This window comes from Sciurus vulgaris (assembly GCF_902686455.1).
Source record: "Sciurus vulgaris genome assembly, chromosome: 12".
Classification (NCBI taxonomy): Eukaryota; Metazoa; Chordata; class Mammalia; order Rodentia; family Sciuridae; genus Sciurus; species Sciurus vulgaris.
This window is the reverse complement of record NC_136473.1, coordinates 112,186,755-112,204,203: the sequence shown is the minus strand read 5'-3', so window position 1 is coordinate 112,204,203 and position 17,449 is coordinate 112,186,755. Positions and strand designations below refer to the sequence as shown.

The following is a 17,449-nucleotide window of genomic DNA, read 5'->3' as shown; positions in this document are numbered from 1 at the left end:
CCTTTTTCAGTGTAGATCTGGAATGTGAGGGATGGGAGCAGGTCCGATGGTGGCCTGGGTTTGCTGTGCCCCACGGGCTCCCCAGGGCATCTGTTCGTGGGCAGCAAGATGGTGGCTCCTGGCTGCCTCTGCCTGTGTGCACACGGGGCACTCGAGCACCCCTGGGCAGCGTGAGGCCACGGTACAGCAGTCCCAGACAAAACCACCGTTCACTTGAATATCAGTTCAAATTCTTCCAGAGCCTAAAACTTTAGAGTCCTGCCTCACTGAAAACTCCAAATGGCTTGTGCAAAAACAAACTAAGCTGTTTTTTCCCTTGAGTGTTAAAAACATCACAAAAGGGAGAAATGGTAGAGCTTAGCAGGACCCCGCCCTTCAGTCTTTCTGATCTAGTACACTCTGAAGTCTCTATCAAGATCTCACAAAACAGGGCTTTGCTATTTCTGTACAATAGTTTTCCTATGTATTTAATAAACAACAAAAAAGGTTTTCTGTCAAACTGTCACAGTTAAAGTACAAAATCAAATACAGAGCTTCAGATTTATGAACCATGTACACATACCTATACAGCCATTCCTGTCCTACACAAACCCATCTATACAATCTAATCTGTCCATCAACACTATTGAGTAAAAAGCATATGTATCTCTAGAAAAGCAAAGTTGATTTTTCAGTAACACTGTCAAAATGGATCATTTTTTCATTTTAGCACTTAAATGGGTAGAAATGGGTATCTCCTAGAAACAAAATTACCAAGCATAAATCCAATTTGTAAGATTTCTTAAAACATGTTCTATAGGACTAATTAGATGTGCCTTGAGTCGCCTCTGGGCATACTAACACCACACGAACTTGAGCTATGGGAAGACACCTAAGTGTAACTGACACATCTGTCAGTCATCTCTGGGCATATCAATACTAGACAAACTGGAGCTGCAGGAAGATATCCTATGAAGTAAACTGCATACCAGGAGAGTTGGTTGGCTGGTTATAAGAGCAAAGGAGGGACTTTATATTTTCTGTGGAGTTGAAATGATGGATCATTTGAGGGCTACCTATAGCTGTTAAAAATTAAACCAGTCAGCAGAGGAGGTATCTGATTTTCAACACTGGATAGGCTGCTCCAAAAAAAGCAACAGTGCAGTTCTTCAGGACAGGTGAAGTTTCATCTTGCCACAGAAGGTGTGTGCTGTCACTGAACATCGGAGTCCTGCTAGTCGTGGGGACAAGCTACAATGGCCAATGGCGCCTTCACTCTGGGATGGTACACCCTACCCGGGACCTCAGACAGGAGTCCCCATTCTGGGCACAGGACTTCATCACGCCTGCTCCCATAACTGGGAGCAAGCACAGACAGGAAGTGGCACTGTACTCACATGAATGTCCTCACAGCAACAGAAAACATAATGTCACATTTCCATAGGAAAGGTCATATGTACACTACACTTCAGCCTCGAAATGTGGACCCAACACGCTCTCCTCGGCGAGCGTGAACTGGAGGACCCCACACCCTCACACCCCAGTTAGCAGAGCAAAAGCCCCTCCTTGGCTGCCAGGCGCTGACGGTGCACTTGGTCTTGCTGCAGCTCCTCGTGATTTGGGTGCCAGAGTTTCATGATGACTCTCTCGATGTTGAGGGCGTACACAGTGTGTGTAGGGATGACTTCCCTGTGTACCTGGGATTTAAAAATCAGCACGTCTCCAATTATTCTTCTGCAGGCTTACTTTTCCAACATACAGAATGTCTTTACATCAACAAAACATGGATGTGACACAGGACCCATAAAGCTGAGTGAGAACCTAGTGAATCCTAAGTCAAATCAGAAGAATAAGGCACTAATGAGTTCTGAATAAGGCGGTAAGAACAGTTTCCTTTTTTGGGAGAGGTAAAGGATAAGGGAGGTAAATCAGGAAAGATCTCTGGGCTTGGGATTTGAAAAATGAGACCAGTATTAAAGGCTCTAATAATAAACAAAAAGGGAAAAAAACAACCAAGAAGTGGAAACAAGCCAGGGCATGACTCCTTGCAGACCTGCAGAGCTGTCGACCTGTCCAGCCTCAAGGAGCCAAGAGTTACCTGCAAAGCCTCAAGGAGGTCGTACATGTTCACCGGAGGCAAAGGCGCAGGCAGAGCATCCCCAGAGCAGGCCAGCAGGAGTGCTGCCTGCTGCTCGGCAGCATCCGGGGGCAGGTGGACAGCTGGGTTCTGACCCGCACAGGGAGCGGACGTGGTCGGAGGGCTGAAAGACATTGCAGACACTCCCAGCACTCCACAGAGACAACCGCGCAGCTGGAGCAGAGTGGCTAGCCAGGCCACATCTCATTAACACTGCCTCCAACTCACAGAGACCCACATGTTAAGCTGGACACAAGTACTCTCAGCTACGCTGGCCTCCTTCCTCCTCAACGTGGAAGGACTTACTGAGCTGGGATGCCAAGCCAAAACTGTTTCCTGCCCTGAAGGAGATTCTAGTTGAAAACGATAACAGACCCTAAGGAAGCATGAAATTGGAAGCAAATGACATGGAGAGGAAGAGCAGTACTGGAGGCAAGAGCTCAGCAGCAGCAGGAAGAAGACAGCGTGCCAGCACAGGCAACCAGCCTGCCAGTCCAGATCCTGCTCATCTCTGAATTGCCCAGATGGCACACAGACACGCCGGGCATGATCTGTACATCGAGGAGCTACAGAAAGGTGCACAGGTTGCTCAGAACGCCAGGACAGCCCTGAGTATGGAGAGGCCCAGCCGGCACCCCAACACAAGAAGCATGACTTCAGTGAAAATCCCAAACACATGTGGCTGAATGAGGTTCGGACAAGAACCATCATCCGTGGTCAGGAGCCACCTCCCCTCAGGTGGCACTGCCCCTGTGGGAGCACTCCACTACACAGCAGACAGGGTCACATGAGACCCAGGCAGGGCCCAACCCTGGAACTGACAAAAATGACAAGCCAAGTCACTCACCAGACCAGATGTGAGGACAAGACTGGAAAAATAAAGTTGTGCAGCTGGCAAAGCTTCTTCAACAGTACAGAAACCTCATCTGTGGGACCAACAAGCAGGCAGAGGCGGAATCACAAGAAAGCACTCACCCTTCGATCAGGCTGTTGTAGGCCACCAGGCTGTTCTTGAGGTACGGCTGCGGGGTCACATTGCTGCCGAAGGCATACTTAAAATGGCCATCCCGCAGCCGGTGCGCTTTCCTTCTGGACACGACTGACGTCAGGATGTCTTTGAGGTGGCTCTGCAAAGCAGAAGAGCGCCGCTGCCTTAAAAGACCATAGCTTGCACTGATCGTCCATCCCCCGGAGGTGGGAACTGGCTGGCCCAAGTTGGACCCACAAAGGTTCACCCCAGAGTCAAAGAGGAGCACAGGGAAGGGGCTGCTGATCTTCATCTGTCTCCCTTTAAAAATGGTCTCATCCTACACTGAATGTTTGAAATTTTTATGTCTCTAAATTGGTTCATCTCTCTCAGAAATGATTTTCAATACATTATTTTTAAAGAAAGGCAAACTACCTGGAGACTTAGCTGTGTGATTTAATATGGGTTTTCACAGAGAACTCATTGACCACCTGTAACTTCAGGAGACAGCTATTATTATCTTTCAAGTACAGAGTAGGAAAATGGGGCCCAGGAATTAAAAGGAATTACCCAGAGTTCCCTGAGCACTTCCAGGTCACAGTATAATGTATAATTGTCAAACAGCTAGAATAACAAATGGACGCTTGGGACAGGGTGCCCAGACAAGACTCCGCTACTCAGACGCCAAGGCCAGCACTCTAAACAAGCAGATGCAAACCTTGGGGACTCTCAGCCTCACTTCTCTCCTGGACATCAAGCACAAGTATTAGGCCCTACGCAACCATCCCAAGAGCTCCGACTCTGGACTGTGACATCTGACGGAGATGACCCTCTAACGCTGAGTGGCGTCTGGCTCTTGGGTGGCATCACTTGCTGCACATGGGAGCAAATCGCCCCCAACCCACGACCTCGCTGCCAGCAGCACACCAACCTCCACCGCATAGACCACGGCTGAAACAGCGTCCTCAGCCACGTTGTCCAGCCCATGTTCATAGGCCGTCACGATCATTCTCCCCTCCAGCTGGCCGCGCGTGGGGAGCATCATCGTGTGGGAACACAGTTTCAAGTCGTCGTCATCCTGGGGATCCTTTGCCACGAACTGCTGTGCTCCGGAAAGGGGGTTCTGGGGCTGGAATCTATGCTGAGAGCAAGAGAGCTGTTCAGAACCATTCAACACACAGTGGACCAAGCACCTTCAAATTAATGCCACCAAAACCACGACGGAGGCAAAAAAAAGTAAAACAGTGACTCACAAGTAGTCATGCACTCATGTCCATCATGGGGGACAACGGAGCGTGAACTCGGGTATACTGGCCACACGCACGCTGAACACTGTACAGCAAGGACCACAGTGGCCACGTGCTCTATGATCCTGTGCTAAAAATCACAATTCAGGAGCACAGGACACAGAACTATGTTCAAGAAGCCAGAGAGCTGTAACTGGCAGTTCTGAAAGCACAGTCAGCACATCCACTCAACCTGCACCTCGCCAGGCAAGGACGGATCCAACGGTGAGCACTTGGGACAACGCCGCAGACAGTGCCACCAATTTACTGTCACTTTCTACTACAATTCTCAACACAGAGCCTAAGACCTAGTCACACTATCTAAATAGTTCTTCTCAATCTTCCTCCATTCCTAACCACCCAGCCTTCCTCTGAACTGTCCACCATCACTGGGAGATAGGTTCCAGGCAGCTCAGGCTAACGCCCAGATACTGTACCAAATAGTGTTCCTGCTTGAAGCCTGTATTATAAGATTAATAACTGTTATTTTTCCTTTTTCCAAGTATAAATCTGCACTTTACACTGAATGTGCCTATTTAAACCAGGTAGGCCTCTCTGGAGATGCTGAAGCCTTCTGGATTGACTATCACTTACTGATACGAGTGTACAGAAATAAATGTTTGGTAATATTAGTCAACAAAACTATCACTACCCAGGCAAACCTTAAAGAGATTATTATTAGAGACTTCTTCCCCTAGAGATAAACTTTTTGAAAAATAAAAATTATTCTCAAACAGTTACAAATTTTACAGGCAAAGAGGCTGAGCCCGGGTGGGCACGGCAGGTGCCTACAGGGCCTCCAGGCTGCTAAGCCTCACACCGATGCCTTCATCCTGAGCAGCCAGTGAGCCCAGCTGTGAATCCCTGAAAAACCTTTAGGTGCAAGACAACACATCCACACTTAAGAAGTAACAGAAGAGCCGTCAACAGACCCAGTCTTTGAGGCCCCTCCTCCTTCCATCACACCCTTTTCAACCCTACCACCAGAGCTTTAATATTCATTAAAATAAAGCAAGTTCATCACGCTGTGGCTTAAGCCCATTACCAAACTTGTGCGGAAAAACCTACGTCAAACTTCTGACGAACAGAGGAGAGCTTTTTCTTGCCCTTGGGCTTTCCAGGCTTGGCTGCAGATCCCCCTGTCCAGGGCAAAGATCCAGCACCCTCTGTGAGACAGAAAAGGACAATCATAAGTGAAAACAATGACAAGTGGCAACTGCTAAGTCTGTTTTCATTTGGAATTTAAAAGCATGGAAGCTCACGTAATGAAAATAAATAATGAATGCTCAAATTCTCTTTCTACTTCTCTGAACAAAATTATAGACTCTCCCAAACCACATTTTTTCCTAGCTGTGACCAAGAATATTTTAGGAAGACAAGTGTGATTCTTCCATTTTAATTCACGTCTATTGGGCGTCTGCCCACTGGTGTGTTCCTGTGTCCTGTAAAGGCAGGTCGGACTTCTCCAGCCCAAGGTGAGCTGAGCATGAGTGTGGGTCTCCTCTCCTGCCAGGAGTGGCTGGAACTGAGAGCAGGGGCAGCAAGAGGTGAGCAGCCAGCCAGTGGCCAAGGGCACAGCGCCAGGCCAGGCAAGGGGAGGGTGAACCAGGAGCCACTGGCAGGGACCCACGAGACCCGGACGTGGAGGACAGGAGCACTGGAAGCCAGGGGGTGAGGACCTCAACTAACCAAGGCCTGCACCCAAAGTGAAGAAGCACTCAAACCGTCCCTCACCCCAGAATTGCTCGGGACAAATGCACAGCCCTGCATTCAAAAACTGATCATTTCAAGACCGTGGAGGTCATGCCCTAAACCAATTGTGGTGCCACTGCAGCTGCTGCTCATCACCCACAACGGGACCCCACTCACTCCCAGGCTCAGGGCACCGCGGGGCAGGTGGGGGGAGGAACAGAAGGCTCTTTTCCAGTCACACTGAACAAAACGTCCAGGATTGACTACCGTAGCTGCTACAGATGTTCAGCCCCAGTGCAAAACTCTCTGCATACTGGTTTGGAGACCTCCCACCAGCTCACTCCAAAGCAGTCTCCCAGCAATCACACACTGTATTCTTATAATAAAGGGGATAACGAGTCACCAGACACTCGACCATGCTTGGTAACATTCTGTATTAGTCCATTTTTCATTACTATAACAAAATCCCCAAGGCAAGCTGCTTTACAAAGAAAAGAGGCTTATTCAGCCCACAGTTTTGGAGATTCCGGGGCATAGTGCCAGGTCAGCTCAGCTCTGATGAGAAGCTCATGGCCAAGGGCAGTAATCCATGCAAGAGGAAGGTCATGTGACCAAACAGGAAGCCAGAGTGCCAGGGCACCCTCAAGAACTCTGGAGTTCCACGAGCTCCCTCCCTCCCTTCTGAGGCCATGTCCTCGACCACTAAGGACCTGTGGCCAGGCCCCCATCATGAGGGTGCCACTGCCCCACACCTCCACACTGAGCACCTTCAGTATGTGAGCCCTTGGGTGACAAACCACATTCCAACCACCCCAGCAAACTACAGGCACCACCAGAAGTTTAAGACGCATGTCCAAAGAGAACACCCACAGTGCTGCCTCAAAGGAGCTGGACAGAGGCTGAGGGGTGAGAATCGAGGAACCTGTAGGGAGCGGGCGAAGCAGGAAGAGGCCTGTTGCAGAGGGCACCAGGAGAACAGGCAGCAGTGTGGCTGGAACCTCCATGCCACTCATGTCCTTGGCTGTGAAGTGTCCAGTGCAAAAACAAGCAAGAGCAGCTCACTGCAGTCCACGGGAAAAATGCCTCCAAAATAATTTCTTAAAAAATCACCCATAATCCCAGTAAATACTTGGGAAGTTAAGGCCCTCCTGTCCATCGCCTCCACACACCGGGTCTCACGAGACAGGGTCGGCGGCTAATGAGTGCAGGCAACGGCCGGGTCAGAAGGTGTGCGGCTGGGCCTGACGGGCTTCTCCACAGCACATCCACTCAGCGGGACAGAGCCTCAGGTAAGTCCTGGGGTTTCCTATCATATTTCCTCTTCTCTGTGAGAGGGGCCTCGCTGTGGGCAAGTGTCCACATGCTGTGGTCACCTACCATGCATGGCGGCCTGGCCAGCTCCTGCCTGCCTCAGAAGAACAGCCACCAGGCCACAGTGCTGCGTGCAGGCCCTGCATTCCCCCTCACGGGAACGTCTCCACTGCTGGAGAATATCACCTCCACTTTGAGGAAATCAGCACTGAGTGCTCAAGAGAAATGCCCTCTTAGGTTCCAAATAGGGTGCTTCTTAAAATAACCAATTAAACACATTAAAAAATCAAGTTTTTAATTAATTTATTTAATTGAAATGAGTCATCTACACTAATACCACTTTCTATCTGTTCAACATCTTTTACCTTCAAAAGTAGAAGTGCACCTGTCCTTTCGCTTGCTTTTCCATGGACTCATAGGGCAGACCTTACCGTGCCTATTTCCTGGATATGAAAGCTCAGGACCCACAGAACTGCTCATGTGCTCTAAGCTGCAGCACACCTGGCTGGCCCTGGCACTGGCTCTACCAGGGCTTCCCTTCCCCGCATCCCTCTCACCTCTGGGCAGTGGTCTTCACAACAGACCTACCTAAGAAGTGCCATCTAATCCTCCCGGTTCTGGCCTTTTGGCTCAAACTAAATGTGACACGGCGAAGTAGATCAACCTTTTGATCCACTTGGGATGTGAAAGAGGTGTGGCTAAAACCCACTTCTGCTCAAGTTTAACCGAAGGTGAGGAATCAGACACTGCGAGAGGCACAGAGAGGGTGGGGAGGGCAAGGACCCCTCCAGGCCTGCTGTGCAGCGCCTGGGGCATCACAGTCAGCCGGAGACAGCCTTGGGGAACTCTTTACCTTCCCAAAACACAACCTGAAGGAGGGACAATAAAAATGCCAGCACTTCTTGATAAAATACGGGCTTCTGACACAAGATAACCACCTACATACTGAAAAAAATTCAACTTGATGGACAGACAGGAAGTGCCTGTGAATCGTTTCTAATAGTCCAGGGCAACTTCCATCACCAGGGGAGTTCTCACCGCACTTACCTGGCTTTGCTTCATTAAAATAAGAGAGCTGAGAGAGGTAAATTAAAACAATCTGCCACTCAAACCCCAAACCCCTAAGGGGTCAGTGTTTTTATCACAACTTCAAGCTGACTCTCCACCAGTGCCCCTGGCAGCTCTCAGTGATGGGCCACATGTGTACCCCAGGAGCGACCAACCTCCCCTACGGTGGAGCCCAGCTTCTCAGCATCCCTGGCGCACCCCACTCCTCCCCTCCCTAGTCCGAGGAGGCATCTACCCAGCAGCCCCTCAGGCCTCCCCTTCTGAATTCCAGCCTCTGGGCCCGCGCACTGCTCACTCCCTCCTGTGATCTAAAACCAGTCGACTGCGGAGGAAAGACCAAAGGTTACTATTGAGTGCAGGAAAAGTTCCTAGAAAAGAATCTGTACCTACGTAGGAAAAATTTTCTCCCGAGCTGTTCCAAACACCAATGTGGCTCAGAGGCCGAGGAAGCTCAGGGTTCCTGGGCCCTGCCCAGCTATACAAGTCACACGTTCGAGCACTGCCACTCCTTACCTGGTGTGGAAACCAAAATCTGGCAGCGCGTGAGGATGGCCAGGAGGAAATCGTTGTGAGAATGCACTGCAAGGGAAGGAGGTGCAGGTCAGCCTCCAGCTCTGTCCGCATAGTACTCCAGTCGCGACCCACTAAGTTCAAAGCCCCGCCATCCTTCACGTCAAGCACACACATCTTTAAGGAGACCCTGCATACTATTAAGACCACATTTTATTTTTCAGATAAAAGTCCTTAATTCATTGTGATCCTGGGAAGACTTCCAAACAGCAAAATAAACCTAGACAACTCCTTTACCATTATCCTGTGTGAGAAGTCGATGCGCCTCAAGGTCAAACTCCTCCTTGCTGATCTTCTGCTTGAACCACAGCTTTAAGTTAGCCCAGTATCTGTGGATGTGGAAACAGTATTAAGAACCAACTTTCTCCCTCCCCAAGTCCACCTCGCCTACGCCAACTTCCGGGAAGGAGACTCCGCGTTCCCTGGCACCACTGGCTGAACTGTCCCCAAAAAATTCACGCATGGAAGCCCCAACCCCACACCCCAGAAGGTGACCACACTTGAGGCAGGGCCTTAAGTGGATTTAAGTGAGGCCACTGGTGTGGCCCAAATCCAATATGACAGGGCCTCCAGACAAGGCCTGTGCAGGACACCCTCCTCCCAGGCTTGCAGCCTCTACCCTGGGAGGAGTAAGTTTCTGTTGTTCAAACCCCCTAGGAATCAGAGAAAACCAAGGAGGAAACCGTCTCCTCCAAGGGGGCTGCCGGGGTCCAGAACTGGACTCCCCTCAGCAGCCTCTCCACAGGTCCTCCACCCAGAGCCACACATCCAAGGTTTACTGAAAACCCGTAGGTGCTGTGCGGGGATGGGGTGGCTGGTAGCACTTACTGTGGGCAACGCCCCTGCCTCAGGTGGTTTTCATCTACCTGGCTGGAGAACTGGGCTTCTAAACATCACCAGAGAGAAGCTCCTGGATGTAAGCAAGCCAGGACCCACCGACAGCGAGAGGGAATGATTCCACCCTTCACTCCTCAACAGGACAGGAGTGGACGACACGGTTTCCGCTCCCACGCCTCGTTTGGGTGCTTAAGCAAGCTGCTTCTTATTCATGGAGCAGGATTAAAAAACGGCTCAGGAAATGCCTTATCACTCTCAATTCAAGCTCATCCACCTTCTAGAGCTCATTTGAGTTCAGAAAGGCTTCCGAGTGAGAAGGGCCGACACGGCCACTCTCGGGCTGTGCCTGCCTGCCGCTGGAAGCAAAGCCCTGGGCCTGTGCATTCTTTGTAGCAGACAACCCCTGACCTCTATGGTCTCAAAGTGGCACAAGACCTGTGACTCTACCACCTTTCAAGCCTATTTCAAGCACAAACCAGGTTCAGGTTCAGCTCCAGCGCACACCCCTCACCTGGCATCAGCGCTCAGCGGGTCACTAGCACCTCGCAAGGGTGGGCACAGTCCTGTGTTTTTTAAAGGACAGGAACAGTGATGAAGCGAGAACAATAAAGCTCCACAGAAGCTCGCCTGCTCTGACAGAGGACGGGACGGAGAGCACTCAGGCTGCCTTCCACCAGAGCAGGTACAGCCACATTAGAGCGGGTGAAGCTCTGCCAACACCAGGCTGTCTCTCCAAGGCCAACTCCCCAGCCCCTCAGCCAGAGCCACTGTCAGGAGCGGAAGCTGCTCCTTGTCTGGCCCCTGTGCCAACTCAGCGAGTGACAGGACTGCAGCTCCCTCACGCTAGGGGAGCCATCACCGCCCTTAAGGCAAGGATGAGGTGGGGACAGCGAGCAGCTGAGGTCAGGTCCCCAAGACCGAGCGTTGATCTGACATGAACTCCAAGGGACCGCCCCTGAGTTTGCTGCGGTCCATCTTTGTGGAAGCAGCAGGGCCTGACCATCAGACCTGCAGGCGAGCCGAGCGCAGCTCCTCACAAGGCCCCTCGGCCAACCCTGTTCACCCACACCAAGGACTACATTTGGACGGCCAGGCGCGCAAGGCAAGGCGAAGGCAAGCGAAGCACTCGCGGGGGAGATGTGAGCCACACAGCAGTGCTGCAGACTGCCAGTGCCAGGCCCCGGGCAGCGGCACCTGACAGCGACCCAGCTATGGGCGCAGAGGCGGGGACCTCAAGTTTAAGCCAGTCTCGGCAACTTAGTGAGACCCTCTCTCGAAATGAAAAAAGAAATTTCATAGGGCTGGGGACATAGCCGAGTGGCAGAGCACCCTGGGTTCGGGTCTTGGAGAGGGGGAATGAAACAAACGCCAATGCATAACAGTAGGATTGTGTGCCGTCAGCCGTTCCTCCTGGCAGTCCAGGTGGGACTCCACTAGGCCCACCACCCGGCTTCAGCATCTGTGCCTGCCTGACCCGCACCAGGCAGACAACCACGCCTTCCAACAGAATGAGGAGGCCACTTCAAACCCACCTCTGGCAGCCCTGAGCTCCCCGTGTGACTGATGAGAGGGACAATGGAGGGCAACCATGCATGTGAGCAGGGCTAAAGTCGCCCAGTCTCCAGCCAGATCCTTCAGACTGAGTGTCAGGAAGACCCAGCACGTTCAGATATTCCCAAGAGTGAAGTCTCCCACTGTGCTTAAAAACCATAACCATTATCAGTGTTGCAAAGTGCACAAGTCATAGTAACTAGTGAGGGTGGAAGCCCTATTACCTACTAAAATCATTAAAATTTGTTGACTAAATGAGCAAAGAATGGATTGACAGTAAACATGAATATTAAAACTAAGTAGGACTGGGGTTGTGGCAAGGTGGTAGAGCACTTGCCTAGCACACGTGAGGCACTGGGTTCCAGCCTCAGCACCACATGTAAATAAAGAAAGGCATCTACAACTAAAATAAATATGAAAAGAACACATTAAGTAGAACACTGCATTTTTGGAAGTCACCAAATGTTTACAAAAAACAGGATCTTGCAAATTAATGGATTTTAATTCTAGTCTTTGTAGAACTTTGAATTATTTTCTCTTAATGACAAACAAAACTACCACCCCAAATTTTCACACGAAGGAAAACCTCGGAAAATCACAGACGACATCCACGCCAGGGAGCTTCAGTCATAATAGAGAAGGTGCAAGAGGCGAGAAGAAAGAAGTGAAGATGAGGCCCGGCCTCCTCCTCCCCCTCCTCCTGGACGCCCCCCCCCCGAGCCCGCCCGGCCTCCTCTGCCTCATCCTCCTCACGCCCCGCGAGCCCGCCCGGCCTCCTCCTCCTCCTCCTCCTGGACGCCCCCGAGCCCGCCCGGCCTCCGCCTCACGCCCCCCGAACCCGCCCGGCCTCCTCCGCCTCCTGACGCACCCCCCTCCCCGCCCCGAGCCCGCCCGGCCTCCGCCTCCTCCTCACGCCCACGAGCCCGCCCCGGGCGCCGCCGGGACCCGCGCGGAGGCCTCCGCAGCCCGGAGCGCCGGCAGGCTGCGCAGGCCCGGGCGGACGGCGGCCGCGCCCGGAGGCGGCCCAGCGCTTACTGCTTGACGTTGTCCCCGAGCGCCTCGCTCAGGTTCTTCTTGGCCGCCTCCAGCTCGCTCACAAAGGTCGCCATGGCCCCGCGCGCCTCCGCCCGCCCGCGCACGCCGGCCGCGGCGCCCGGCAACCGCGCGACCCAGCGGCGGAAGCGCCGTCCGGACGCAGCCGCCCCGCCCCCGCGCCGGCGTGCGTCTGGTTCTCGGCGCCGTCCGCCCGGCGGTCGGGAAGGCGCGCGGCCGCGCTCGGGCCACGTGACCGCCGCCGCGAGCTCCGCCGCGAGCTCCGCCGCGAGCCTGGGCGGCCCGAGCAGGTGGCCTGCGCCCGACTGGCCCGGCGCCGCTGGTTCGCGGCTCCCGCAGCAGCCACGGCCCAGGCGAGCGGTCCGAGCGGAGGGCGGCCGAGGAAGCGGGCGCGCAGAGCTCCCGCACCCCGCACGCCGGGCCGGGACGCCGCCTTCGCGGGCGCGGGCCTGACGGCGGCTGCGGTGCGCCTCGGACAGCGCACTTCCCTGCTGGCGGCTGAAGGCATGTGCCTCGTGCACCTGGTCAGATGCTCCCCGGTTTGAGGCCGATCCTGCACAGATCTGGGAGCTCGTCGTCCTGCAGCTGGCGTGCGGAGAGTCAGCCTCCGGCTTAAACTTCAGGGTCTTGATCTCGGGGACCCTCAAGCCCCACCAGCTGCTGCGACCACCGAGGCCGCCACTCTCCTGGGTGGAAGGACGCAGGGGCGAGCCCCTCCCTGTGCCTGGCACTCCGGGTGTCGGGGTCCCTAAGGTGACGGAGGAAAGTGAGTCTTTCTCTCTGCATCATAAAACCCCAGAGAAAGTCTGACCTCGTTATTCTCCTTGGAGAACAGCTTTCCCTGGCTGCCCAGGACCTGCTGAGCTGATTCCAGACCCTAGCCTTCTGGCTCCCGCGAGGGCTGGGTCACTGTCTGGTCACCGGGCACACGCCCAGGCCTTCTCTGCCTCCTGCACTGTAGCTGACCAGCCCGGCTTTCTGTAGCACCGTCGTGGGTCAGTCCCTGTGCACACACTCCCCCTTTCTGGCGTTGAGGCATGTGGTCTCGGTGCGGCTCACACATGTATGCGAATGCTAAAGGGACTGTTCACCAGGACAAGCCTCGCTTCTATCTCCACGCACCCGCCAAGAAAGACTGCCTCCAGGATTTTGTTTTGAGCCCGTGTTTGGCAATGCCCAGGCCTCTAGCTCAGTTAAATGTTCCTTTACTGTTAGATTATATAAACAAATAGACATCTGAGCAAACAAGGTGCTTAATAGAATACTAGAACCCCTTCTAATTTGGTAATGAAACTAATTCTAAATCTTTCAGTCACCGCAATGCTTATACAATGCATACCTCATAGAGGCAACTATCAAATGCCTTCAGAGAATTGTGTGAAAGCACTTTATGAGATGTGAAGACCTCGACAAATGTTAGTGTTGTAATCTGTTTTTCCTCTTCACTTGCTGTAAGTGGGTTGACTAGTGGAGTCAACTCAATAGCAAGTTGGAAACAGACACAATCTAAAGGTCTGACCTTGCCTAATGTTAAGAACGGCAGTCCTCCACATCTGTGAGTCCCACATCCTTGGAGAAAAAACTTAGAAAAACCATCGTATTGCCTCCCATGCATAAGGCCCTGGGTTCTAATCCCCAGCACTACAAAAAAAAAAAAAAAGGAATAGCAGAAAAACCATCGTATCAGTATGAACATGTACAAACATTTTTATTGTTGATCCTTTAAAAAATGCAACTTTTTACATACCATTTACATTTTATTGGTTTTGCTAGTAATCTAGAGGTGATTTTAAATATGTGGGAGGATTCTTGTAGGTAATACACTACAACATTCATGTAAGAAACTTGAGTGTCCACACGGAGCTCAGTATGGGCAGTGAGCTTGGCGTCAGGATGCAGCCCCTAGGGCCACTCAGCCTGAGGCTTCAGGCCTGGCTTCGGCTGCAGCTGTGTGACCCTGGGCAAGTTACTCAGTCACTCAGTTTCCACATTCTCAAAGTGGAGATGCTGCTGCTTACCTTGGGAGGGTCGTCAAGATCAACTTTCTGTGAGGTGCTAGAGTGTAGGGAAGCCTGTGGCACGGTGTCAGGCCTGGAAGTCGCCTTGTGTCGCGTGAGGACTCTGTCGATCTTGTAAGGAGCCAGACTCCGCCATGGATTCTCTTCCTCGAGACCCTCCCAGATGTCCTGTGTGGGCCGTGTCTGAGTAAGGGGAAGCTGCTGCTTCTCTCCCAGGCGGGCCTCTTATTTCTCGTCTGAGAGCGTCTTTGCTGTGGTGGCGGTGCTTCCTCTTCAGCCAGACCTGCACCGCCTGACAGAACTTCCTTTCTACATCGATGGGCATGCTCAGTAGCTGGTGATCTAGTGCAGTAGCCGCACGTGGCTCTTTAGCACTTGAAATGTGGCCAGTGGGACCCAAGAACTGAATGTTTAATAAAGTTGGAATTTGAATTTGACTATCCACATGTGGTTAGTGCAGCCACACTGCACAGCTCAACCCTGAACGTTCCATTACAGCTGGAGCAGTAGCCCTGGCAGCTGCCTCCCTGCCTGACCTCTGGCTGTCACAGCCCTCACATTGCCCCAGGGAGCATCTCTGCTGTGCATTTGGCAGTATGCCCTTTATTCCCAGTTCACGGGAAGTCTCACCAGGAAATATTACTTGGATGTGTGGAATACTCGGGACTCTCCAGAGAAACAGCCAACAGGAAACTGTGTGTGTATGCACGTGCATGCATTTGGGCTCCCCCGCTCAGACCATCCCAAACTTGGGCCAACTCCACTTAGGATTTTTCAACTCCAAAATGGTGCAAAAAGCGATGTGCATTCAGTAGAAAACATACTGTGAGTTTCAAATTTCTTTACTGGGCTAGCCATATGCAATACAACACTGTCCCTGGAGGCTGGGCAGGGGCAGCAGGCCATCTCAACCCACAGCGCCCAGTCAACGGGGATTACAAGGGGCACAACCCAACTCCACCATGTGCTGTGGAGCTTTGCTAGGCTCCTCAGTTGGTCAGATGCTTTTCATTTATGACACTTTCAAATAATGATGAGCTTATCAGGACATCATCCCGTTGTAACCCCACTGTAACAGCGTCCCTCCTCTGGGAGGGGCTTATGATAATTGGCTCATGTGGTTATGCAGGATGAGAAGTCCCACCATCCACCACCTGCTGGAGCAGGAGAGCTGATTAAGCAATTCCCAGGCCATGTCCAGAGGCCTGAGGAATCAGGGAGGAAGAAGGAGGAACTGATGTAAGTTCCCGAGTCCAGAGGCCTCAGAACTAGAAGTTCCAATGTCCAAGGAGGAACAATCAGCTGTTCAAGCTCAAGAAGAGAGAGGGTTCACCCTTCCTCCAGCTGTTGTTCTGTTCTGGGTTGGAAGATGGGGAGGGTGATCTCTTCCTCACAGACACCCCCAAAATGACACGAACCAGCTGTCTAGGCATCCCAGTCAAGGTGACACATAAACTGACCATCACAAGACGAAAATTCAGCCCTGGTTTAGTCAGGGAATGAAATGGGTTTTCTCCGTTGCCTTTTGGTCTGGTAACTTACACTGACATTCTTTTCTGATGTTAGACCACACGTGTATTTTCAGGATAAATCCTTTTTGGCCATGATGCATATTTATAACACATCACTGTATTTGATTTGATCATATTTTACTACTATGATCATGAGTAAGATTTGTTTGATCATTCTTAGCATCCTTGTACATATCGAGATTATATGTCACATTGATACCGCTCTTTACCGGTGACCAGTCCTGCTTCCTCAGGTGTTGAAGTATAATGCCAGAGAAGCACGCCGAGGCAAATGTAAAGTGGAAATGCAGCTTTATTAAAGAAAAGTAAAAGCAGACTTCTCCCGGGTGGAAGAAGGGGACCAAAGGTGGAAGCCATGGGATGAGCAAGTCCTGTCCTTTTTATGGGTTTTATTCTCCCATTCTCTCCCCCTTTTCTCCTTCCTTCCCGCCTACGGGATTAGGCCTGGTTTTGCAAGTGAGAAGTAAAAAGTGACAAGTGGATGGGGCAGGGGGAGGCCCAAAGTGATTCAGCCAGGTGAGGGCCCAGGGGGCATTAATCAGCATCTTCCTGCCTGCAGTCTCTGACAAGGGCAGGTGAATTTGGTTATCAATGGGCTCTGCAGGTCCTTTATATTCCATTCTTCCAGAGGCACATGGCTTTCATGGCCTCCGTTTCCTCAATCCCCTATTTCTACACTAACTGCCTATCCCCAAGTCTGGCTTCAATATCATGAAATGAGTTGGGAAATTTTCTCTATTTTTTTCTATTCTCTCAAGCTTTTTTTTTTTTTTTTTTTTTTTTTTTTTTTTTCTTTTTAAGGGATGGGGCGTCTTTCTCTGCTCTTTGAAAAATCTGAGAAAATTCCCTTAATGCCATCTGAGCATGCTCTCTCCGTGGCTAGGAGGGCAGTTTGTTTTTTTTTTTCTAAAGACCAGTTCGATTCCCTGGATTCCTGGTATCTTGGAGAGTTACTTTTGTTAATTCACCTGGTTTTCCTGCATGCTCTTCCATCCCTCTAGGTCTTCCAGGAGCTCACTTGACCCGTGGTTGTTCTGCCAGGCTCAGGATGGGCTCCTGCAGGTGGGTGACCCCTTGACCTCTTGATTGCTACCACCCCCCTTCTTGCTTCATGGAGGACTCAAGGTACACTATCATATCTCCCCACATATCAAGGAACTACCCCACCCGTGCCCTACCCCGCTTCTGGCCTAATTTACGTTTTTTCATGTTATTTAGTTGCCAGTGGACCTTTATTTTATCTATCTATCTATCTATCTATCTATCTATCTATCTATCTATCTATCTATCTATCTATCTATCTGTGGTGCTGAGGATGGAACCCAGTGCCTCACACATGCGGGGCAAACGCTCTGCCACTGAGCCACAACCCCAGACCTGCTTCTGGCCCAATTTGCTGTGTTTATTCCAGAAACTCGGGAGGGTCGCCCCTGAGAGGAAGGCCACGG

At 51.7% G+C, this 17,449-nt stretch overlaps 1 protein-coding gene across 5 annotated transcripts; it reads right to left on the bottom strand.

The window, feature by feature from the left end:
• Positions 1–451: 451 nt before the first annotated feature.
• Positions 452–12,592, bottom strand: TADA1 (transcriptional adaptor 1). Of its 5 annotated transcripts, none has more exons than XM_079107948.1 (8): positions 12,434–12,592; positions 9,248–9,339; positions 8,954–9,019; positions 5,438–5,535; positions 4,015–4,224; positions 3,092–3,243; positions 2,078–2,240; positions 452–1,676 (listed from the first exon to the last, which is right to left on the bottom strand). In XM_079107948.1, exons 1-8 carry the CDS (start codon positions 12,505–12,507, stop codon positions 1,524–1,526), a joined length of 1,008 nt encoding a protein of 335 aa, XP_078964074.1. In that variant the 5' UTR covers positions 12,508–12,592; the 3' UTR covers positions 452–1,523. The 5 variants fall into 5 exon arrangements, with proteins under 5 accessions (XP_078964074.1, XP_078964076.1, XP_078964077.1 ...); XM_079107950.1 differs by having other exon boundaries at positions 4,015–4,219; positions 12,434–12,482; XM_079107951.1 differs by lacking the exon at positions 12,434–12,592 and adding an exon at positions 11,380–11,995 and having other exon boundaries at positions 4,015–4,219.
• Between the last annotated feature and the right edge of the window lie 4,857 nt (positions 12,593–17,449).